The 26,961-nt window shown below is 40.5% G+C and overlaps 1 protein-coding gene across 2 annotated transcripts in view; it reads right to left on the bottom strand.

Annotated features, from left to right (window-relative positions):
* OCA2 (OCA2 melanosomal transmembrane protein) overlaps window positions 1-26,961 on the bottom strand; it is a 269,025-nt gene that overhangs the window by 25,634 nt on the left and 216,430 nt on the right. The window contains exon 24 of one of the 2 annotated variants that reach the window (XM_060769816.2): window positions 5,774-11,788. The exons of the other annotated variant lie outside the window; for it this stretch is intronic. Coding sequence (XP_060625799.2) covers window positions 11,704-11,788 — 85 coding nt within the window. The 3' untranslated portion in view covers window positions 5,774-11,703. Of the gene's footprint in view, window positions 1-5,773; window positions 11,789-26,961 lie in introns of those variants that run through there. 2 annotated transcript variants of the gene reach the window in all.

The following is a 26,961-nucleotide window of genomic DNA, read 5'->3' as shown; positions in this document are numbered from 1 at the left end:
GACCAAGTCTGTACTGCTTTTTTCATTCTCTAAACAGTGACAACCCCTTTCTTCAGGGCCGGCCTCACAGACTTTGATGCTTCAGGAAAAGGAGAAAATGTCATGTGCTCTCAGAGACAGAAACAGAGTTTCACATTTTAAAAAGCTAACTGGCAGCAGGATTTAATCTCAAAGTTGGCAATAGGATCACAACTAGAAGACAGTGGGTAATTTAAAAGTAAGGGTAAGCTAGGTGGTTGGCTCAACTCTGTCCTTCAAGAGAAGGAAATAGACAAGGGGAGCATTCAAAGGAAAGGCAAAAAGCCTGCATCTGTTGCACTGACCTACCAAGCACATATATTTAACTCAAGAGCCGTGAGTCCATCACGTCAAATTTATGTGGCCTTCCAGATGCTGGTAAACCAAAAGATTTACCACAAGATGTTGCCCTTCCAGCCCTAACTTTTATTGGATTTTTGCACTTCTCCATTAGCTCTGTCCTGAAACTATTGCACTTACTCTTAGCCCTCCGAGCTCAGTATCTATTATTGATCAGGCTAGGGATTGTTTTTATGAAGTTATGTTGTGATATTGTGATGCGTTTATTTTATTTTTGATTATTTTATTATTATTATTTTATTCTACTGCATTGTGTTCTAACCTATGTTTTTGCCGGGCTTGTTCCTATGTAAGCCGTCCCGAGTCCCTTCGGGGAGATGAAGGTGTGGCATAAAAATAAAGTTTTTATTATAACTCTTGCATTCCTCATCATTAGATATAATGACTAGAGCTACAATCAACTTAAACAGGAGAAATAAAGGGAATGTTTAGATAAAGAAAGCAAGTTGGAAAGTATACTCACAAAAGGACAGAAAACAAAGAAAGGATTAGCAGGAGAAAGATACAAAACAATGATAAAAGACAAGGAATATATAGTAAGAACAATAAAATAAATGACAGAAGGAAGGCTCCCTTACAAAACAAACTATAGTGGTAATAAAGGGGAGGGTTAAGAAAATTAAATTGGAAAAATATAAAGAGTTAGAAAGAAAATTTATCTGGAAATGGTACAAGACACCAGCCCATTTAGGAAATATGGGAATATTACTAAGCCCAATGTGTTGGCATTGTTTAATTATGCAAGATTTGCCTGATCTAGTTATTTCATTTCAAATATGTATATTGTTAGTTTGGATTTTTTTTTTAAATGCTGGAACATATTTAATTTCTCTTTTCAAGGAGAAGAGACTATCCCTACTATATTATTTCTGTCTCTAGTACCCATTTGTCTGTTAAAGAATTGGTGCTCAAGAACACATCTATATTGTTTACTGAGATATACCTGTACATACTTTCATTTCGGTTTTCCAGGTTGAGTGTATATAATGGGAAAGAGACCTCTTTTTTCTCTATTTCTTCCTTTTTATCTGTTGTTCTGCTTAACATTGGTATTTTCTTTCCAGATTTATTTTATGGTAAATAACATTAAAAAGTTTGTTTACATTAATATTGTGTTGTGCTGTGTTTGAAAGTGTAGAACGCACATTGTGGGAAATAACATTGTGGACATGTTCAGGCCTGTAGCGAGGGGGTGGTTTTAGGGGTTCAACCCCCCCCCCCGAAATGTTTCAGATTTTTTAAAAAAAACCCTGGTTTACTCATGAATTTTAACTGGTTAACTGAATTCCCATGCTAAGTCTATGAGATGCAAAAAATTAAGAGTCCCTCCAGAACTGTAAGCACTATCTCAAGCAAATATTGACAATGTATTCACACTGTCATTACTTGCAGCAATAGCCGATGTAGTGAAGCAACCAAGTTGTGTGTGTGTGTGTTGAATGCTCTCATTAAGGAGGCCAGACTTGGTGGAGGTGGTTGACAGGGGTGGAGCTGCAGGCTATTGAAGGTTGCTCTGCCCCCTGCTGTGCTCTTTGCTTCAGCGTGAGCTAGGAGGCAGGTTTCAACCTCTCCCCTCAAATGTTCAACCCTCCCCGAAATTTTCAACCCCCCCCAAAAAAAATCAACCCCCCCCCCCCCCCGCCGAAATTGTCAACCCTCCCCAAAAAAAATTTCTGGCTACGGCCCTGGACATGTTTCATCTGGTTATTACAATTACTATAGAATTTGTAATTCCAATCAATTTGCAGATTAATTTACTGCATTGACTTGAATTTTTGAAAGACATATTTTTGTTTATTTCAGGCTCAGATAGAGAGAACACATCAATATTTGTACTTCGTTGTTACTAAATATTTATCTTAAACCATCACTTGTTCTGACATCTAGGTTTCTAATAAACCTGTTTTCACAATCCGTAGGAAGCAGAAGGTTGCTTCAGGACACATATCCATTTATTTTCAAAGGAAGGGGGGGGGGACAGTGAGTTGAAAAATGGGCTGATTTTATCTCTGTGTTGACCTCCAAACCAAGCTTCCTTCCAGACCTTGCTTGTTCCTTTTGAAACAACAAAGGTATAACTCTTTTAGTGAAGGGTAATGTCACTTTTTGCCACATAATGTCAATTTTAAAGTTCATTTTGCACTTTCCTGGGCTACCAAATGATGAGTTTCTAAATGATGCTTGTAATGCTTTTCTTCATCTGGCTATTCTCTCTTTCACTGAACCACTTTCTTTAGTCTCCTTTTTTCTCAGTGCCTTTGGATCCTTTTCCTTGATAATATTTTGGTTAATGGCATCCCAAAGCTACATCTTATATTGTCTCAGATGCCTATTAAAATAAATTGGGTTCCTCTATATGAAATGCATTAATATGGGCAGATCTTTTGCTAGCCCGCTGTCCTTTACTGAGGTCTGAACTGCCACTTGGCACATGAAGCAGCTGCCCCAGGTGACATATTGAAATATCATAAAAGGGTATAACATTTTAATTATTTCATTATGATTCGGTCCCTTCACAGATTTATTTGGAGAGGAAATGGAAAAGCACTTTCTCAGTAGCCGTTCCCACCTAAAATGCCCTCCCAGACTGGCTGGCCCCCTTCCTGCTTTCCATTTGCTGGCAAGCAAAGAGCATTTTTTCTTCAAAATGGTTCTTAATGTGTGAATATTGATAAGAAGGTATGCTTTAACTTTTCTAAGATTTCTAATGATTGTATATTCTTCATAAGTTGTAGTTTTAAGATGGTGATTTTAATTGTATTTACATGGGTACGGGGGTTACCTGATTCTGTTCATGAGCTACTTTGAGTTCCACTCTGGTGGAAAGGTGGTGGCAAATGTAACTAAATAACTGATTGTTTACATTTGCACTCTCAGGACCAGAAGATGGCCCTTGGAAGATTTTCTACCCAAGGTACCAAAATAGCTTGACCAGTATTGGACAAACAAGGGAGGGAAGAGGGGGAGTACAACATTTGGGCTCCAGATCTGACTGTACCTATTACTGGAGCTCAGAGCCTGGAAGTAAACACCCTACAACTCATTAGATTACTTATGCTGTGCTTTTTTGTAAAATAACAGGGATATTCCAAAGCATCATTTTGCAATAATACATTGCCATTTAATGGTGTTATTTTTGCAATGTTAGAACAATATGTATCCATAAATTTTCTTTGTTCCTTTTTGAGCAACTAGAAATGTTTTCTTGGACATTAGAAGGGAGTCTTCACCACCAAAGCTCAGGCTATTTCCCAGTCCAGATGTTAGATGTGACTTTTTTCTTAAAAGGAATTTTAAAATAATAGAGAAGTCAGATCTAATCTTTAAAAAAAATGCCTCCAAAGCAGCTATCAGCTGCAAGTTTAGGTCCATTGGGGTTCTCATTGGAAGTATGGGATGGTGAAATCTCTTCCTTTTGCACAAGTGCAGACCTAAAGTTGAATAATGGTCAAGAACCATGCCACCCATTGGCAGGGCTGTTTTTTTTTTAATTGTTTGCCTCATCTGAGCTGTTCAACAACGGAACCCTCTGCCTCAGAGTGTTGCGGAAGTTCCCTCCTTTTAAACACAGGCTGGATGGTCATCGGTTGAGGGTGCTTTGGCTGTGCTTTTCCTGCATTGCAGGGTGTTGAAGTAGATGAATCATGTGGTGTCTTTCAACCCTGTTATTCTATGACTTTATGATACTGTAATGAATGTGTAGTAGGTAGTAGCATATTAAAAACTTACAACCTTATCAGATTAGTCTGGCAATTTGCCAAGCATCATGATGAATCCATGGGGGTCCCAGCATGGAGTATGGAGAACCCATTGCTCCACGCCCCTCTTTGCATGATTTACCTTGACCCCCATCCCATGGGGAGTTACTGTCCAGCTTCCCTCCCCCCCCCCTCATTGTCTCATGCACTACTTCCTCTCCTCGCTCACCATGGAGCCCAGCCAGAAGTTGGATGTGCATCATGGAAAGGGCCCCATGGTGAAAGGGAAGAAGAACTGGCATAGGATGGGTAAATCAGCCCATCTCATGAGGTTGATAGCTGGATGCTCACTATGGCTACGGAGCCTACCTGACTAGAAATAAAGATAGGAGTTGAAAGCATGAGGGAAAATTAAAGCAAATGACTGGCCTAATGCCAGACAAAATGCCTGTGAAATTGTACTCATCATACATCAGTGTGTTTGTGAGTGAAGACAGACCTCAATCACTAGTAAGGTCATGACTCCTAATAGCAGGTGAGGGTTATAGATAAGATTTTTATTTTTATTGGATGAGCTAAATGTGGAAGGGATCTTTCATCTGACTGGCTAAACAAAGGATAGAAAAGGTATAACAGATTTGAGCATTGAAGCACCAGATTTTGCTTTCAGCAAACTGGTTAATATTTGCCATTGCTGCAATCACTGGTCACCCACAGACTATATATGGCAAAATATTCCTTTCTTGGTGAAGCTTGAGATCCAATCCCAACATAAGAGCAATGTAGAAAGAAGATTAAAGAGACACATTAAGAGGGCGAGAATAACACTTTGCTATGGAATTCTAAGAGATGTAAAGTTTGTAATAAGAATGTGCTAGATTGATTCAAGTGGCAGCATATTTATCTGTGCTATCTGTATTACTAGGATAAATATGAATATAAAGATGCAACTTGTTCTCCTGTTATTTTCCTGAACAGACTAAGATGTAAGGATTCTTTTGGGAAATTCAAATGCTGATCTGACCATTGGGTAGGTGACTTTGCAACCTTGGGAGCCCAGGTGATAAACACAGCACCTTCAAGAAAATCTAAATTGATCCTGGGATAGACAAACCATCACTGCTTCACCATGACTTTCATAATGTTGAAATTATATTAATCATGTTAGAATTATAAGTTGTAAAGCATCCCAACACCATGAAGCTGTGCTGAGTTGCAAATGGAACAGGTTAGTAGAGCTTTACACTCCACCAACAAGGAACATGATCTTAGCCACAATATCCAAGATGTACTATACTTATGGGCTGAACTTAGCAGAACATGAGTATACAGTGTACATATGCCTCTATATTTATATTTAATCTTTATTATTCTTAGTTTCTGAATGTTTGCCTTGGTAGTTCCCATAAGGAAATGATTCTAAGTTTAAATGCATTCTATATATAGAAATAACAAATTGACTGTAATAACCTTGAAGTTTTCACATTAGTTATTGCTAAACCACTACCATAGAAAGTAATGAAAGATGTTGCCTAACCAAATTTGGAATCTATGTTATACCATAGATGTTAGAACAAGTATCTTCTCACCTCAACAAAGTCTAGAATTTATTTCACGCACACACAAAAATTCAGGGGGAAATAAATTGTAACTGACAGGACCAACACACTTATGTGGACACTCCAGATTCACATCTTATGAAAAGTTTATTTTTTCCATGTTTGACACAGTAGAATACACTAAAGTAATGCAACAGAGTTTAACCATATTTTGAATGAGCATCATACCTGCTTTTAAAACCTATTTTATAGCATTACATGAACCTGAATGGAAAACTTAATTTTCTGGTCAACTTGTTTCATTCTCTATTTTTATTCAGCCAAAAGCAAAATATAGTGTCATTGGTGTGGTAAAAGCAGTAATAAAATAGAGAAATAAAAGCATACACACAAATTGCATTGTTATGAGACTTCTCGTCTATGGTGACATTTTAATGATGGCTGTAAGGAAAGTCAGAGGAGGAAAACAAATTCTGTGCAATTATTTGAAATGTATATTGGTAAGGGGAAAATACCTAGGTCACAATAATAAAACAGCCCTAATTCAGTACATCTGGACTTCCAACCTAGTCAGGCTAACATTTATTAGATTATTAAACCCTCTGTGAGTAATGTATTTATTTTGTGCTCATATTTACTTCACATAACTGCTAATAATTAGTAACATGAGAAGCAGCATTCCCATACCTGATCTGAGTTTCATGGCGAGACCAAGAAAGCTAGTCAACTCTGATATACCGTATATCCAGGAATCAGTTGTGGTGCTCGTGGCAATTAAAGTAGAGCTGTAGCACATTAATTGTATGGTGTGATATGGCCCCAAATGCAGAGAGCACACCAAAATCATCTATTTTCATTTGACCATTTTTGGGGGAGAAAAGCTACCAAACATGAAGACAAAGGCACGGGCAATACAAAAATAAATTACAAAAACTTATAATGATGCGATTACCCATGTTTTGAAGAAAAATAATTATGTTTGAAGGAGTGCTGGCCCCAGAGAAAGAGGAGTGATGTGCACATCCTGCTTATGGGTATGTGTTGCCTATTACCTGAGGGGGATAATGTAAAGTAGTCACCCTTTAAGTACCCAGAAATAAAAGAATATTTCACATTCTTTAAATAATGAATATTGTCATGCCCAGTAAAATATTTTGGTTAGATCAATTATAAGGGTAAATCACGTATTCAGTCAATCCAAGAATGAGGGGAAAAATCGACAGCAAAAATAGAAGAATTTAATATACAATAGTTTGGATCCATTCTTAATCTTTTTTTGTATACTGAAATCAATCACATGACCTCAAATTCGTACAGGTCTTTATATGACTAAATCTAAATTGCCTGACCTGCTCTAACAGCTACTAAGGTATTTGCACAACCTTATAGTAAAAGATACCAAGTTGTTCAAAACGTCAAATATTCAGGAATAAATATCTCTTCCAAAAATGTAACTTTTAAAATGATAATTAAGGTGAAATATGATTTAAATCCAACACTTATGGGTAATTAAGATGGTCATTTTTATTTAAATCATTACCAATTATATTAAACAACATATCATTTAAACAATGACAAAAAAGATTTTGCAACTTTTATCTGGTAAGGGAAGAGACTCAGTCTTAGATTTAAGACACTGCAAGAGGATAAGAAAAGAGACAGTATATGTCCCTCTAATCTGACAATGTATTATTATGCTTGTTTGACACGGTTGAAAAATTGGTCAACACTGAAAAACAAAAAAATATTGCACCTAGAATGTGCTGGTCTGAAATTTGGGGTACATGGTTCTCTTTGGTATGATAAAATAAAAGAAGGTTCAAGTTTTAACAAATACCTCACAAGGAGATTACTACTGAGAGTTTGTAATAAATGTAAGAATAGACTTTATTCAAAGATGCTATTTTGGTGCTCTCTGCATAAAGCTATGTTCAGAAGAGAAATTTCTTTTGAAGGGAAATTGATGATTTATGCAGATTTGTTACTGCTAGATAATGACCAATATTGGTTTAAGATGAGAGAGTAGTTCATGCTGGAGGATTATTGAATACAATGGTTTGCTAGTAATTTAAGATAGACAAAATCTGCTTTGAATTTGAAACAGTTGAACCAGAATTCAAAAACTTATTGTATTCAGGGGACGATCATTTCATTGATAAAATGTATAAGCTGCTGTTAAAATATGAAATGGAGAAAAAAATGAATGAAGAACTGCATGGTTAAACAGGCTTATAAGAAAGGGGCACAAATTCAGTTCAAACAATGGCAAAAGGTGTGAACAAAGAGTTTGAAGTTTACTTTGAGCAATGATCTAAAATAAAATTTCTATAAGATGATGTACAAATATTGTTTGAGATCAGAGAGACTCTCTTAAGTGTACTAAGACAAGACTAGCAAATGTTGGAAATCTGAGCTCAATGTTAAGAGGTTTTATCATATATGGTTAAATTGCAGAAAAGCAAGGAAATTTTGGATTCAAATACCTATGATACTGAAACAAATTCTTAAGGTTAAATTCACAATGTGACTGAAGTTTTAGCTATTGAGAATGCTAAAGAAAATTTGGAAAAATCGTTCCAGTATATGATAACTGCAGCAGGTATCGTTTATGCTCAGAGGTGGAAGATACCAGTTATCTCAACATTAGAAGAATAGCTGATGAAGATTTGAGAATTAGCTTAGATCAACTATGCTGATGAAGGAGAAATGTTTGATCACCTTCAAGAAAGATTGGTACTTGTTATGATCTTTTCACAACAACAATGGAGGCAATGTCAACTGTAGGATTTATGAATTAGAAGAATGCTACCAAAAGTGTGTGTGCGCTTGTGTGTGTATGAACAGAATAATAAGGTACAAAAATATCAGATAGTGAGCGTGAGGTTCGTAGAATTGTCTCCTTCTGCCTGTCCCGCCCCCACCATGTAATGGAGTAAGGAGGGAGGGAATGCAGACCACGACTTAAAATTATAGTAAAAGATACCAGTGGGCAGATGTATTTAAAGTTCTTTCGGGAGGTAGTATCTCACTTATTAATGTTGGGATTATTCATTCTTGGTCTTAAATCTAGACATCTTGTTTTCATCTCATGGTGAAAGTTATAGATTAACTGCATACTTTCTCCTATCAGATAGTCATGAAGACCCTCTGAACTGAGATTAAAAAGGTACAATGTGCTTGCACAAGAAGGCCAGGCACTGTTTACTTTTACTTTTACAGAAGTTGCTGCTGAAGTGGCAAGCTACAAGAGCACCAACTGGTTGCTTGCATCATGGCAAAATAAATTTCAGTACTTCCTGAATTCCCAAAAGTACAGTACTTGCAGGAACACAACCTTATTTCCAGATGCACACTTTTTCCTTACAGTGCTTGCTGTCTCTCTCTATCACAAATTCACCCCTGTCAGACAGGGGTGAATTCGGCAGCATGCACCAGTTTGCCTATCCTTTTACAACGGAGCCCTCCGTCTCCCATCCTCAATGAACTGCAACTTCTGGCAAGGCTCCTTCATAAAAGGGAAGGCAAACCGCCATTGCCTTGGAGCAATGGATGAAGGCTGGGTGGCGAACACTTCCCCCCCATGGGATGGTGACTTGGGTGTGTCATGCGATATGGGATCTGGGTGACAGGTTTCCCCCACCCCTGCATGGGCACTGACAGAATTGCCATGATCTGTGGCAATTCCTGTGGCACATTTGATGAGGTAGTCAGTCTCTCTCACACTCACATACACTATATTTGCAATCACATTTCTTATGTGAAGGCATAGATATACTGAAAAATATGTCTTCACTTCTTCTTCATCTCCACAATGAACAATAATAAAGCCAAGTATGTATGTTTGTGTGTGTCTTTGATTGACAAAAATATTAAAATCGCTGTATTCTCCATGTTGAGTTAAGCAAATAGCTCTGATATTTATTCAAGAGACTAATTATCCAAAACATCCCTCATATTATTTATCTAAATTTATCTAAGTGTGGAACAATCATTTGCATTTCCCATGGAAATAAACCTAAGAGGCAGATTAAAAGGGATAATTGTTTCTATTTCAAATCTTCCTTTGAACTGGGTTGCTTTTAAAAAGACAATGATGTATCTTTCATTAGGCAAAGTTTGGCTATCCACTACTGCAAGCAGAGGCTGAACATCAGGTGTTTTAATATAAATGGCTAAATATACAAAGGAAGCCCCAGTGAGAAACTACTGAATATCTTCCATAGAAAGCAAGTTTTTAACCTGCAAGTTTATGCAGAGTGTATCAATATATGACTTCGGTGTGTGTGTGTGGGGGGGGGGGGGGTTATTGTCACTTGTTATATTAATCTCTCAATTAGTTTGTATTTAAACATTCACAATAATTGAGAACAAAATGAACATTTGGGCTTCATTATTGGTTGATAATGTCTACAAATCTGCTGATAAAAATATCAAATTGCAAACTCCATAATATAGCAACACATTTCTTAGGCTAATAAAAAACGATATTTCTGTGACTTTTAGTCAGCTTAATAACCACAATACTTTTAGTAAGAGAGCCTTCTCTGTGGTGGCCCCTTGGCTCTGGAACTCTCTTCCCAGGGAGATCAGACAGGCCCCCACTCTCTCCATTTTCTGCATGGAATTAAAAATGTGGTTATTCCGTTGTGCCTTTGACTAGGCGGTTCACTTGAGAATTGTCCCCACCTTATCTAAGCTCCACCACTTTAAATTGCCCCTTTCTTGTACTTATAACACTTTAATGGCCAAGGGCACTACCCTGGCAACCCAGCCCTCTGACTATTGCACTTTCCCTCAGCTCTCCCAAGGAATCATTGCACTTACTCTGAGCATGAACCCAGTTTCAAATTGGCCAGACGGGGCATTGTTTTTATGAAGTTAATTGATTTCAATGTTTTTATTATTTGTTATCTATTGTTTTTACCATGTCTGTTTTATTTGTAATCCTTGGGCTTGTCCCTCTGTAAGTAGCCCTGAATCCCTTTGGGGAGATGGAGGTGGGGTATAAAAATAAAGTTATTATTAATTATTATAATAATATGGACTTCAAAATATGAATTACTTAGTAATGTGATGTCATCAGCATGTGATCTCAGATTGTCAGGGATCTCATGGAAGGATGAAAGAGTTAATGAAAATCCAGTAGTCCAACCACAAAAGAGGAATACAGCTGATGACCCACAGGAATGATCATCAGCTTCACCAAAATCACAATTTTTGAACCAAAATGTACACCTGGAATAAAATAGGCTCTGTCCTAACTAATAACTTATCAAGATCAGTGGAAATCCTTAATCTCAATGTTCAGTCATGCAGGCCGGCAAAAGAACACATGGATATAGTGTCTGTGGCACATTAAACAAAAACTCACATGGCACAGCTATTGCTTAGCTGTGCCAGTTTAGATTGTTGCATACACAAAACATAATACATCAAGGGGAAGAATTCTGATCTAATTTTTTCTTTAATAAACTAGGATCTGAATTGTATAGCACGCAAATGACAATTTTCTACCTGCAATCTAAAATAGTACAATTCATCAAACATTTGCACTATGTGCTTCTTTGGATCATGTGTCCCAGTGATTTAGCTGCCAGTCATTAAACTGCATTCACAGTGATCCCTGGTTATTTCAGTAAATAAAGGTAATACACATATAGACATTCTTAGCTGAAATGAACAGGAACAACATAAAAAGACCAAAATCCTATAAATGGCTTGTTATAGCAAAATGCAACTATGTTGTGTTGTTTAAGATGTTGCACAAGGGCTGCTCCTAGTGCTGCCATGCAGTCTGCTATTAAATAAAGGCATGTATGTATCTAACAAGGCTTTTGCACAACAGTCCTTTTCAGAATAAACCCAGCACAATTTTATGCTACTGAGCAGGATCTTGGCCACAGGCAAAGAATTCTCACGCTTATAACAGAAAGATGAATAGGAGTAATAGTGTGAAGGATTTCTTTCTCCCAGATTGCTTTTTTGTTTTTATGCAGTATTTTAAAATATAATAGAGGCCACAAGGGACAGAAAGTGTATTTTGTTCTTCTGTATCAGTGAATACATTCTTAGGTCCAGCCCAATACGACATGAGCAACAAGGAGATAGCACATTCCAATGATACAAGTCATGACCATCATAGGGAAACCCAATCTGAAACAATAAAAAGAGAGAGAAGAGGTGAGGGCTTGCTGACATTCCAAATTACTTTTTATCACCATAAATAGGAACTTTAAAGCCATCCAGTTTTTAATATTGCTGAGTCAGAATGCCTTGCATGCTTAACTTTATTGCAAATACATTCATGATTACCATAATACATTACTGATTTACAAAGTTAAAGGTAGAAAGGCATGTGCAGGTTCGCAATCCATCAGTCCATTCAAAAGAAAAAAGAACAAGAGGATAACATCTAGCAAAGGTTGATCCTGATTGTTTCCCATTTAATTGAACTGAATTTAGAATAAATTGCTAATCAATTTCAATGTACTAGTTTACTGCTTACTTCAATTGGATTAATGATTGGATTATGTTTGTGCCAATAATTTAAATAGTATTGCTGCTCAAATTATTGGCATAAACATAATCCAATTTCTATTTCTCAAAAACGTGTGTGCCTTTTACTCTGCACATGTCATTTTAAAAGACATATCACATGTCTCTTACCTTGAAAATCATATGAAAAGCTAAAATAAAGCAAGAGATAGTGCTAGAAGATGAAACCTTCAGACCAGAAGTCACTCAACTAGGTACTGGGACAGAGTAAAGGACAAGTGTGAAAGGTGCTGTGTCTAATGATGCAACTAGATTCAAGTCAAAAGTCGAGACTGAACCTGCACAACACATCTCATAGGAACATGAAATATGAGATGTATCACAAGGGAAACTAAAAACTGTACTTCAAGAAATAAAATAAAGGCCATCTCCAAGTTACAAACATCCAACTTCCAAACAACTCATTGTTAAAAACAGGGGTGAGACAACAAAAAGTCAAAGAAATCTACCCCTATGAAGGGAGATTCACTCCTGAAAGAGTTATCATGGGAAAAAGGTGTCTCCACTAAAAGTTTATCACCAATTCTTGTTTCCACAACAAGCCATTTTTTTCAAAATCACAGAGACAGAAAGTGAGATGAAATCCTCTGAATAGGGGCACAGACAATAAAACGAACACTACAGGGGTGATAACCCTTCCCTATGTTATCCAAATCATGGGGAAAGGGGGGAGTGGAGGGAGGGGGAATATGGCTGGAGTTACACTTAAAAATTGACCTGTTCCAACTTACATACAAATTCAACTTAAGAACAAACCTACAGATCATATCTTGTTCATAACTTGGGGGCTGCCTATATATGAACATATGAATACTTGGAGCGAACAATCCAGGGAGTCAAGAAAAGGGCATTTTTATTCAAGTAATTATATAATATTTCAATCTATAAATCACAATTTAGGAAGAAACAATGTGCCAAAAATAGTGATTTGGCATGTAGCAAAAGCATTCATGAGATATAATCCAAAGTCTAAACAAACAATATCAATAAAAGTTCATGAGAAACATATCAATATAATTATAAACCAAGTTTATGATCCAACAAGAGAAGCAAAGAAGGAAGAAACAAAAGATCCAAGGAGGAAATAAAGGGCATGTCAACTATTATAGATGAAAGTTGGAAACAGAAAAATAAAAAAAAATTGTCAAAACAATTTAGCCATGAATGAGGAAATGAAGCAGGAGCATGACTTATTGAATTTTTTAGGCTATTTTGTTCACTGCAAACACATCTTCAGGCAACTGGACAGCATAGTTGGAAGCAGAAGGTGAAAAAGTTCCATTCTCTCTACAAAAACAAGACCAGGATCAAATTGTGATGCAGAGCATGAGCTATGAATATCAAAAATTAGGAAAAAACTAAAGAGTAACAGAAAAACAATAACTTTGCCAAATTACATCTTGAAAAACCTCTCTGTTACAATGAAAAACTATGTAAAGAACAGTCATGTTGCTGCTTCAGCCAGCAGTAGTGACAAATGATAACCCTGAGGAATATGTGCGCCATTATCATCATTATGATAAGGATAGGATGGTGATGGTCCCTCGGCCACCCAAGCTCAAGGAAAGCAAGATGGCCATGTAAACAGTGTTGGCTGGTACTAAATCAGAGCTGCTTTGAGTCCCCCCAGGGGTGAGAAAGGTGATATATAAATACTGTAAATAAATAACCCAACTGTTTACATGTACGTAAAGTGTGGGACAACTCCTGAGCTTCAGGACATTCCCCAATTTTGGGTAACCCAGGGCAAGTAGGACAAATCTGCTCCATGTGTCATGTGGATGTCACAAATACCATTTCACCCAAAGATCATTTCCCCCACGCAGATGGGCTTTAAGTGACTTGAAACAAGGAAAAGCTTTAGATCAAAACCAGAGACATTATCAGGGAAGAATGCAAACAGACATTATTTGTAGCCAAAAAGAAATAAAACTATTTGAGTGACTGATGAAAGTCCTCAAATAATTAAGGACAAAAGAGAAAAACAGAAAGCTGAGAGAAACTGGATGAAATCTTGAGTTCAATGGCTCAATGGCTTGCGTATAGAGCAACTATTTATACGTGCAAACAAATATGAGACAAAAAAGGATGAACAAAAAGCTTCTTCCATAAGATATGAAAGACAAAGGGATATTTAAACCAAAAATAGAAATGCTATATGATGAACAGGAGAACTGATTATATGAACAGGGGAAGAATAAAAAGACAATTGAAGCAATAGAGAGAAGAACAATAGAAAAGAGATTAAAAGATGACACATTCCGTCAAGGAAAAAAACTTTTGACAACAACTCACAATTTCAGAAAGTAAAATGGAAGTTTTCAAAATTCTCAGATGAAAAACATCAGTAGATGACATACAATTATAGCTGTTTCAAGAAACAGAGACAGAATCCATCCAAATTTTAACAAACCTCTGCCAACAAATATGGAAATGAAACAGTGACCCACAAAATGGAAATACTTAATATACATTCTTATACCAAAGGGAAAGTAGAAATAGTCAGATCATTACATTACTGTCCAATGCAAGCAAAATAATGTTTAAGATTTCACAATTAAAGACTGATCACATGTTGAGGTCCAAAGCACTAAAACTTCAATTAATTACTATCCAAGCACTATGCCATTTCCAGTTCTAAACCACTTCCTGGCTCCTGAAAGATAATGTGATCTGCCTTTTCACAAAATTGTAAAAAAAAAAATGGAAGTACTAAACAGTAGTGGTTATAAAAATAATATATTAATTAAATGGCTATATATAACCACTTTTGTGTAATTCTACTGAATTCATACAGCACACAATCTTCCTAAAGTCAGCTATCTCCTTTTTAACCAAATAAGAAGCAAGAGAAAAATTTAACCAAACTTTAGTCATTTTATATACATGTAAATAAGATATGAAACTACAGGGAGAAGGGAATTGCAAATATCTTGAAATATGTGCTTCCAAATTCTGTTCTTTCATTATTCCCTTTCTCTATGCAGAAGCCGATCTGCTATTTGAGTGTGAAAGAAGAATACATTTCGTTCTGCAACTTCATGCAGCTTGCTGGCTCCTTTTCAGTAAGGATGGAAATCTGTGCTTATTACATTCTCACGCATAAGGACAAAGCAATTCAGTAATTTTCTCTCTACTTTGCAAGAAAACCAGGGCATCTTTACCATTTGTGAGCACTATTCATACTTTGGAATTTTGTTAGGGAATTACAGGCTGGATTATACTTCTCACACATTTGTTTATTTTTCTGATTTCAGAGCCTGAAATGGATTATAAATTGTATTTCTAAAGTGAAACTATAAATGTACAGTACACTAGTTAAAAACCTCAGAGGATTCCCAGATATTTTGTGTGAGGAAGAAAACATGCAGTTTCAGTTTGATTAGATATGTTTTGGTTAAAGGAATGGTGCAAAATTAAAACATGTGGAGTGAATTACTGCCAGACAGCAAAAATACAGAAAAATGATAAAGAAACAATGTACTGGGCACAGTAGGAGAAGTATAGTTGTGCAATGAACAAATTTTTTACAACCCCCATATCCAAGGAGGATATGTTCCCAGGCTTACTGTGGATCTGTGAAACCACAAATAATAGGAAATTGTATTGAAATAAAGGTCCAAGAATACCATAGAGTGGTGCTTAAAGACCGAAGTAAATGCCTAACAGAACAAATTGTCTGCCAACCCACGAAGAAACGCACGAGAATAGAAGACACAACACCAATGTTTTGGATTCAAATTGGGCAACTTTTATTTAACGTTACCTATTTAATTTCTTAACTTAACTCAAGGGTGTAAGGAACTGGTGTAACCTAACCCAGGTAGCATCACTACCCGACAATAACAATTTCCGGGCGAAGCACCTGGTTTTCGGTAATCAAACCGTATCACCATCAAGGGAAAGGAATGAGGAGTCTCTTCCAGAGCTCTTGTATCGAGACTCCTTCCAAATAAAGGCCATTAACACACCTCACCCTTTACACTGTAGGTGAGTGTTTAACTTAAAGGCCTTTCACCCCTTAAAGGGGTGCCCTAGGTGCACACCGACTAAAGGAATTTTCCTATCTATTTACGCCTGGCCTATTTAACGCGTAGCCCACTTCCTCTATCTAGCCCCTAAACAGTATAGGGTAGGCAAAAAACCTCTCCTATAAAACAAGAAGAGGAAAAAATTCCTACCCGGCTCCGCAGGCAACCGCAAATTATACTGTTAATGGGCGGGAGTGGTGGGCCAACTTCCAGGCGCGGAATGAGCCTGGGAGGGCCTGGCCTGTGTTAGCAGGCCACGCCCCCGGATGTTCTGGAGGGTTCTCCAGAACTCCTCCCTGCCTCGTGTGAGGCAGACAAATGTTTTTTCTCTCCCCATTTCTTGGGGAGAGGAAAACCGTTGTCTGCCAACCCACGAAGAAACGCACGAGAATAGAAGACACAACACCAATGTTTTGGATTCAAATTGGGCAACTTTTATTTAACGTTACCTATTTAATTTCTTAACTTAACTCAAGGGTGTAAGGAACTGGTGTAACCTAACCCAGGTAGCATCACTACCCGACAATAACAATTTCCGGGCGAAACACCTGGTTTTCGGTAATCAAACCGTATCACCATCAAGGGAAAGGAATGAGGAGTCTCTTCCAGAGCTCTTGTATCGAGACTCCTTCCAAATAAAGGCCATTAACACACCTCACCCTTTACACTGTAGGTGAGTGTTTAACTTAAAGGCCTTTCACCCCTTAAAGGGGTGCCCTAGGTGCACACCGACTAAAGGAATTTTCCTATCTATTTACGCCACGGATTGGGGGCAAATGTCCATTTAGCCCCCATCCCCCACCAATTCCTCTAACACCCCTCTAATACCTTCCTGTAAATCTAATGAAAATCGTTGGTTGCCCAATTCTTAAAGATGTACTCAATCACCACAATAAAACCTCTCGTCGTCACGTGTGATGTTTGGGTGTTCAATGTAATGACCCCTCCGCTGGATCATGAACAGTCGCATGGCCCAGAGCACTCGTTTTCTGGCTTTCTCGAGCCTTCCCACGTCGCCTCCTTCCAGCCACTAGCAACGAGGTATGATAGCAGACCAAACGACGTGCACCCTGGGCCATGACCAACAAATCCTTCGAATGTCCGCCCGTGCTTACAAAAGAGGGCTTTGCCTGCTAACAGGCCCACATCGTTACCGCCGAGGTGGATAACCAACACATCAGGAGGAAAAACCACTCCCGGCATCAAAAAACAAAGGGGCACAAACCGTCCCAACGCAGGCTTCTCATGCCTCTCCATTCCACCGTTGCCGTGGAAGAGAGACCCAAGTGCTGGTCATAGGCAGTCCTGTGGGCCTCTCTCACTGCCCAGACGACATAACTGTGTCCGCAGACCAGTACCATTCTTCTATGTGCCAGCCCTGCGTGAACAGTCGCATGGCCCAGTGCACCCGTTTTCTGGCTTTCTCGAGCCTTCCCACGTCGCCTCTTTCCAGCCACTAGCAACGAGGTATGATAGCAGACCAAACGACGTGCACCCTGGGCCATGACCAACAAATCCTTCGAATGTCCGCCCGTGCTTACAAAAGAGGGCTTTGCCTGCTAACAGGCCCACATCGTTACCACCGAGGTGGATAACCAACACATCAGGAGGAAAAACCACTCCCGGCATCAAAAAACAAAGGGGCACAAACCGTCCCAACGCAGGCTTCTCATGCCTCTCCATTCCACCGTTGCCGTGGAAGAGAGACCCAAGTGCTGGTCATAGGCAGTCCTGTGGGCCTCTCTCACTGCCCAGACGACATAACTGTGTCCGCAGACCAGTACCATTCTTCTATGTGCCAGCCCTGCGTGAACAGTCGCATGGCCCAGTGCACCCGTTTTCTGGCTTTCTTGAGCCTTCCCACGTCGCCTCCTTACAGCCACTAGCAACGAGGTATGATAGCAGACCAAACGACGTGCACCCTGGGCCATGACCAACAAATCCTTCGAATGTCCGCCCGTGCTTACCAAAAGAGGGCTTTGCCTGCTAACAGGCCCACATCGTTACCACCGAGGTGGATAACCAACACATCAGGAGGAAAAACCACTCCCGGCATCAAACAACAAAGGGGCACAAACCGTCCCAACGCAGGCTTCTCATGCCTCTCCATTCCACCGTTGCCGTGGAAGAGAGACCCAAATGCTGGCCATAGGCAGTCCTGTGGGCCTCTCTCACTGCCCAGAAGACATAACTGTGTCCGCAGACCAGTACCATTCTTTTATATGCCAGCCCTGCGTGGCCTGTGACGGTAATGATAACTAGGCTGAAACCAACCGTATGTAACTTCTAGTCTGTTTTGGAAGTTCTGCTTCTGATTTCCACACTATCTTAAAAAACTTTGATGTCGGAAACCAAACATGCGCGGTGTGAGGTATCGTTATTGGCTAATGTCACCAATTCACTCACGCGTAGCTGCAAAACGTGCATTCCACGCCGCCGCCTGATATAAAAACTATTCATAATATGATGTGTGGGGCACATGGCTCAAGGGCCGGGATCTGAAAATCCTCCTAAAGCCGCAACGCAAGTAATTTGCTGCAGCTCTGCAAGGCTAACTTTCCAGCCAGCAACTAACCGGACCCGCTTTGATCGGGCTGGGGCCCTTTTGGAACATTAACCTGTCCTGGGTTCCATCTACTGAACTGTGCGCCTCTTGGCCCACCTCTTGTGGGTTTTACTTGTAACAACTATTGGTTGCGTGGTTACCCTGGCATATTGCACAGGCGTGCTGATATTTACAGTCATCGCGGGCGCAAGCTCCCTGGGCCGACAAGTATAAAGCGCCAGTAAAACAAATTGACAATGTTTTATCACTTATATATATAGGGCAATGCATAACTGCTTAAATCTGTGCCTAACCAACTCTTATATAGTTATAACGTAATAATCCGAGGCTCACCCTAAGCTCGCCCTTCAAGTGACCCACTGGTCAAGCAACTAATATGCTATTTACTTGTGTTTGCTTTAACTAAAGGCAGAGCTCTCAAAATGCCATGCAAGGGAAGCCAAGGCTAGACCGGGCATCTTGATGAACTCCCATTTGCATTGTTTCTTGGTGCGAGGTTATCCCAAGTTGTGGCTGACATCAGGAGCTCACCCCACACCCAAGTAATCAGAGCCTATCGCTGTGCCTATCGATCTATTTACATTTGCATTAAGTCTCACTGTGAGGCTATCGCAAGCTGGAGCTAACATCAGGAGCTCACCCCACACCCACGCAACCAGCACCCATCGCTGGGCCCATTGATCCATTCACATCTGCATCAAGTCTCACTGTGAGGCCATCGCAAGCCGGAGCCAACACCAGGAGCTCACCCCGCACCCAAGCAATCAGAGCCCATCGTTGGGCCCATTGATCTATTCACATTTGCATTAAGTCCTACTGTGCGGCCATCGCAAGCCGGATCAAACATCAAGAGCTCACCGTGAGGCCATCACAAGTTGGGGCTGACATCAGAGCTCGCCAGCACCCAAGCAAACAGAGCCCACCGTTGGGGCCTATAAATCCACCCACATTTGCCTTTATTGCTGCTTAAGTGTTGATTTTTATTTTATATACATATGCATTGAGTCTCACTGTGATGCCATCACAAGTTGGGGCTGACATCAGGAGCTCTCCCGCACCCCAGCAGCCAGAGCCCACCGCTGGGGCCTATTGATCCACTCACATTTGCATTTATTGATGTTTAAGTGTTGGTTTTCATTCTATATACCTATGCATTGAGTCCCACTGTGAGGCTATCACAAGTTGGGGCTGACATCAGGAGCTCTCCCGCACTCAAGTAGACCGAGCCTATCGTTGGGCCTATTGATCTAATCACATTTGCATTTATTACTACTTAAGTGTTGATTTTTATTTTATATATATATGCCTTGGGTCTCACTGTGATGCTATCACAAGCTGGAGCTGACCTCAGGAGCTCTCCCCACCCAAGTAGCCAGAGCCTACCGTTGGGGCCTATTGATCTACTCACATTTGCATTTATTGCTGCTTAAGCGTTGATTTTATTTTATATACATACCTTTATTGCTGCTTAAGTGTTGATTTTTATTTTATATAGATATGCATTGAGTCTCACTGTGATGCCATCACAAGTTGGGGCTGACATCAGGAGCTCTCCCACACCCAAGCAGCCAGAGCCTACCGTTGGGGCCTATTGATCTACTAACATTTGCATTTATTGATGTTTAAGTGTTGGTTTTCATTCTATATACCTATGTATTGAGTCTCACTGTGAGGCTATCACAAGTTGGGGCTGACATCAGGAGCTCTCTCGCACCCAAGTAGTCAGAGCCTACCGTTGGGGCCTATTGATCTAATCACATTTGCATTTATTGCTGATTTAAGTGCATTGAGTCTCACTGTGAGACTACCACAAGTTGGGGCTGACATCAGGAGCTCTCCCGCACCCAAGAACCATCCGAGCACCGGGGGGGGGAGTAACACTAAGGAAAATAACGACATTTCCCCCCCCCCCGCCCAGCCGCCAGGCCCATACGGCGGCAAGGAGGGAGCGCGGAGCGCCCCACGCGCGAAAAAACGCCGGCCCGGCCGCCCCGCACGCCAGCCCAAAGGCAAGCCTCGGGAGGCCGTGCCAGGCCTGGGCGAAACCGAATGTGTTTTAGAGATGATTTTTGACCACTCTTTCCTCCGAAATAAGAGTGTGCAGCACCCCGTAGTCATTGCCGGTCTCCCATCCACGAACCAACCAGTGCCTGCCCTGCTTAGCATCCAAAATTATATGGAATCTGCTGACTTATGGCAAGTGAGGAATGTTCAGAGGTGATTTTTTCTTATTATTTCCTCTGAAATGAAAGGTGGTCTCCCATCCAAGTCTTAACCCGATCATACCCTGCTTAGCTTCAATAATGTGGTAGATAAAAAGCTTTTCAGCCCTGTGGGATATCAAAAAAGGGGGGGGCACGGGGAAGAACGAAACTCATCCCCCCAGCAGCAGCATCCCCCCCAAACTATCAACATGGCGGCAGGCCCACCACCAGATGGCGCCGCGTTCCAGCCATGGCGACCGCGTTGCGCCAATGGCCAAAGTAGCGACAACGCTAGCAGGGAAAATACCGGCACAACAGGCAGCCCGGCTGCTCTAACTCGGGCATCTGCCCAGCAACGCGGTGCTACCGCGTTCCCAAGATGGCGACCGCTTTCCCGCCAAACAATTCCCACATCAGAGCCCCGCCCCGAGCGAGGCTCACAGCAGCCAGCGGCATCAACTTGAGCTAGGCCACGTGTCAGGCCTGCGCGCCGCTAAATCCCCAGGTCAAAAATCGCCACTGTTCAAGAAGGGAAGGCCTGCGCCAACAACCCGCCACGTGCACGCGCACGGGCGCACGGACCGGCCTCCGCAAGAGGCGCCGCCGCCGCCCTGCGGCGAAACAAAGGCAAGCGCCCCAACCAGCCCGACGCACGCACCCCCACCCACGCCGCCGCGCCCGCCCATACGCCCTGCACCAGCCACGAGGCCCGACTGGGCCGCGAGCGTGAAGCGCAAACCCGCCCCGCGAGGTGGGGGCGAAGAGGCGGCGGGGGGCGGGAAGGAGGGTGAGGGACGTCAAAAATAAATTGTCTCACTCTTTAAACCCCCGTGTAACGACCCTGCTCATTTTACAGGGCCAGCTAGGATCAGGTGGGGGGGGGGAGGGGAAGGAAATTAGAGGGGCCCAAGCCCCCCATCCCCTGCCTTCCCAAAGAAAGGCAAAAAAAAAAAATGGGGGGAGGGTAGTACAGAACCCCCAACATCCCGGGCCCCGAAACCGACCAGCAATCGCTTGACTCCTGTTCTACTCCGGTCTTCCCTCTGGCGTCTTGGTTTTCTTTCCTTCCACCTTCTTTTTCTTCTTCCTCCTAAGGAGCTCCCTCTTCTTCAATCTTCTAAGTCTTCCTGCTCTGCCCGTCCCGCGCGTCCGCCTGGCCCAACTTCCAGGCGCGGAATGAGCCTGGGAGGGCCTGGCCTGTGTTAGCAGGCCACGCCCCCGGATGTTCTGGAGGGTTCTCCAGAACTCCTCCCTGCCTCGTGTGAGGCAGACAAATGTTTTTTCTCTCCCCATTTCTTGGGGAGAGGAAAACCGTTTTGTCAAAAGTGATAAATGACATTGCAGATATTGGCAGTTTAACTACAGATGGTCTGTGTTTTAAAATTGTGTTATTTTATTTTTAAAAGTGTTGATAGTGGTTGTTTCTATAATTTTTCTTTCAGATTGTTTTATACTCTTGTACCATTTTTGTTATGCTAAACTTTGAATGCCTTGTAAGCCACTCCGAGTCCCTTTCAGGAGATGGAGGTGGAATATAAATAATGATGATGATGATGATGATTATTATTATTATTATTATTATATGGAGGTCATATAGAGTTTTCAAATCACCATCATGGGCAATCACTTGTGGCTATGGATGACCGCCTTCCAAAGGTAATCTTGGTGGTGAATCCTCAAATGACTGTGAAGGCCTATTCTGGATACACACTGTCTTTCACATTGAAGACCTAGGTTTCCAGATGGCAAGTAGTTATAGAAGGTACATATTGCAAGGGTTTGGTTGACTTACTTCTGCTTGGCACATTTCTTTCTTTCAACCTCTATGTGCCTTCTCAAAATCCATGGCATTGTTGATAATAGCTAACTTTCAATTAGAACGCTTGAGTGTCAGGATTACCCAGTGCTTGGTGTTTATTCCACATTATTTTGTTAGCTTTAAGCCCATCTTTACATCTTTTTTGTTGCCCACCATCATTCTGTTTTCAATTCTTAAGTTTGGAATAGAGTTACTGCTTTGGAGATGGTGATCAGAGTTACTAAACCCAGACAGAGAGCCAAAATTTGAAAAGTAGTGGCCATTAATTTGTGTGCTCTGGGAGAAAAATGACATATAAATTAAATAAATAAGTAAATAATAGCCCAATAAACTAGGGAACAGGGGGACAGATAAAACATATAAACTCAGTCCAGAGAGACAGAAGACAAGTAAGATCTGCCTCCTATAGTTGTTTCCCTACAGCTGCTTCTCAGATCAAAAAAACCTACCTTAAAATGCTGGCAATAGAGAGAAATCATCCTCTCTAGTTAATCAAGCTGTAAAGAATGTGAGTTGTATCTAGGCTACAAAATAGTGCAGTATATTGCAAATGTTAAATTCCTCTACAGTTAAATGTGTAGAGATGCCTCTTAATAATACAAATGTTTATTAAGTGATACAGATGGTTACAGATATGTAACCATTGTCTTGATCCCTGAACAGATTGTATATATTTAAGAATGTGCCTAAACAACATACTGTCTATATTATGTATAATTCTCCCCAAGGGGAGTGGAAAAGTACGTATCTAAAATTGCTTATCTTTATAAAGGGCCTAAAAGATTAGAAAACTGCAGGCTTATTAGCCCATGACAAAATATTCTGATATTATAGAATCTTAATGAGAATGAGAATGCTAGCCTGCCTATTAAGACAATTTTGACAAGAAGGAACGAGAATATCAAGTAGAGGGAACTCCTAATAGAAACAATCACACTTTGAAAATAATAATGAACATTGAACACGGCAAATAAAAAGGTGAGGTAGAAGAAACAGGCTTGTTTAACAGGAAAATTATTTTACACAAAAATAGCAAGGAGTTTTAGCAAGGAATCCACAGTTAAGTAAGGACCCTTTCACACAGTTGAATAAAATTCCACATTTTCTGCTATGAACTGGAATACACAGCAGTGTGGACTCAGATAACCCAGTTCAAAGAAGATATTATGGGATTTTCTGCCTTGATATTCTGAGTTATATGGCTGTGTGCTGCAGGAGAACGAGCATCAAATGGCTGCCCTCCCTCAATTTAAGATATAAAGTACCCAAAATTTGTTAAGCTACTTGGCCCAGGGAGGCCATCCTATGGCACATGGCTACTTCTTTTTTTTTTTTTTTTTTAGATTTTTATTAAAGTTTTCACAAATCCACACAAGGAAAGAGGGGGAACAAAAACAAGAAGATAGAACAGTAGGAAAGGAAAAGACTCATCAAAGAAAACAACCAAAATATAACAAACATCTAATACAAACATAATAACTACCTAAACTATTCTAAAATGACTTCCACTCCAGCCTCAGGATCTTCTCAAACTGTTTCTTCTCCTTATTAATCTATTCTCATCCTAATACTTTTTCAACTTTCTTTTCATAATCATATACAGGGGACCAATCTGTCCTCCTTAAAGTTTTTCCATTGTTCCTTCTCAACAGGAAAGTTAATTCATACATATCTCTTATTTCTTTAATTTTCTTCCACCATTCTTCATTAGTCGGAACACCATCCTTCTTCCAGTATTTGGCAAAGACTATCCTAGCCGCTGTTGTGCAATATGTAAATAATTTATCTTCATTCTCCTCCAGTTTAAGATCTGAATCTGTAAATCCCAAAAGATAATATTCAGGTTTCTTTTTGAATCTTTTTTTCAACATTCTTTGCATCTCCTCGTGAATAATTGACCAGAACTTAGATGTCTCTTTACATGTCCACCACATGTGGTAGCACATGGCTACTTCTGGTGGCTGCCCATGGGAATCCAGATTGTCAGTGCCTGAAAATGGAAAGAAGCTCCAACTGGTCCAGCAAGCAGCAGCCAGGTTGCTCACCGGAGCAGCACTCAGGGAGCATACAATTCCCCTGTTGCGTCAGCTCCACTGGCTGCCAGTCTGCTAATGAACACAATTCAAAGTGCTGGCTTTAGCCTATAAAGCCCTAAATGGTTCCAGTCCAGCTCGAAGACTAAAATCATCTGGGGAGGTCCTTCTCTTGGTCCTGTCTGCCTCACAAGTACGGCTAGAGGGGACAAGAGACAGAGCCTTCTCAGTGGTGGCCCCTCAGTTGTGGAACTCACTCCTTAGCAACATCAGATTAGCCCCCTCCCTAATAGCCTTCAGGAAGAGAGTCAAAATCTGGCTCTGGGAGCAGGCTTTCGAAAATTAGGGCAATGCAGTAATTCAAATATAAAATTGTGTGCAATTTGACCTTAGAATGGCCTTAGACCTTGAACTCTGGATGGCGTGTTTTTTAACTTTGAAAGTATTTTAATCATGTCTAATACGTTGTGATTTTAAACTATTTTAAGGCGAATTTGTTGTTTTGAGGCACTGTATATATGTCATTGTAAGCTGCCTTGAGTCCCCCTGCTGGTGTAGAGAAAGGCGGGGTATAAATATGGCAAATAAATAAATAAATTTTCAGGAGTTATGTGCTCCCTGACTCCTAATGGCAGTAAATTGGGAAGAAAGGGGGGAAAGCAGAAATGACAGAAAACAACATGGGGTGGCCAGACATCCCAGAAGACAGGGAAAGAAGGTAGGAGGATGGTTCCCTCCATTTTCCCTCCACCCATCTCTTAAAGAAACCAGGATGGCCATAAAGCCTGAGCAGGTGCCAAGGGAGATTCCAATGTTTCTAGCACCAGGACGGATGCAGGGCACAATAGTGTAGTAAAACTCTGCCCCTTATATAAAATGGCAAAATCAAGGTTTGCTTTTTTGGGTAATTTTTAATATTTTCAAGCCATGGATAATTTAATCCATGAATGTAAAACTTATAGGGACAGAGGGGTGGTTGTATTCTGCTCTTTCATTCCTGTTTTCAAAGCCAAATGTGTTCATTCCTTCAATGTTGTAACCTTTTTCCCCCCCTGTTTCCACTGATTGCCAGAGTCAAATGACCTCAGCATACAGATCATGAGACACAGGGAATCCATCACCCCATGCCCTGCATCACCCAGCTTCCCCCCACCTCATCCCATGAGGGGAAGCATCCACTGCCCAACTTCCCCACATTGATCCCAATGCAGCACAGGAAGCCTCCCATGTTGCTGACAGCAACATGACAGCATACACCGGTTCCTCTGCAGTTTTGTGATGAAGTCCCACCAGCAGTAGTTCTACATAGTGGGATGGAAGCTAGCGATCTCTGTCTCAAAACTCCAGTGGAAATGGCATATGCCGCCAAAAACGGCACCATCTGATGAGGTTGTCAATCTCCTTCTCATATATGTGGCATGATAGAAAATCGAAACTAGTGACTCCAATTTCAATGGAAGGGTGAATCTCCAGATAAGGGCCTGAGATAACTTTGATGTTTCAAGAAAAATCAGGTACAAATCATTTGTCCCACAGAGATTAGATATTGGCAATGCAATCCAATCCAGAAATAATCTGTACCATTCCAAATCTTTACTTCCTAATTTAAATGCTAGAAAGGGCAGGATATTATAAGTCATATCACCAAATCAAAAACCTCTGACTTCCCCATCATCATGACTTTTTAAACATGATTATTTATCCTGCCTATTACAAATACCACATTTTAATTCAAAATATAAATACCTTCCAGTGCGCACACTTAACCCATCATGTTCTGCATCACCTACCACTTAAAAATCAAGGTGTCACTGTTTTTCAGAAAGTGATTACATTACCCCCTGTCTTTTGGCACCTTTTGTGCCACACACCGCAGGTGCCTAATGTTGCTTGGGATCATTAATATGACATCAAAATTGCTCTGGATCAGACATGGCCACTATTTGCATAAGAATGACTGTGTGCTTACCTGATATGTACATGTATGGCCGTTACTAAGGAATTTAAACCACAGAATAAAACCTATAATCCCACTTTGTTCTGATTGCTAAAATTGCATGACTTGTCTCTGGTTTTCTTTGTTTTGAGCCTGTGCCCAGATTTTTCTATGCAGCTGCT

Source organism: Anolis sagrei, chromosome 3 (genome assembly GCF_037176765.1).
Source record: "Anolis sagrei isolate rAnoSag1 chromosome 3, rAnoSag1.mat, whole genome shotgun sequence".
Classification (NCBI taxonomy): Eukaryota; Metazoa; Chordata; class Lepidosauria; order Squamata; family Dactyloidae; genus Anolis; species Anolis sagrei.
This window is presented reverse-complemented; position numbering and strand designations above follow the sequence as displayed.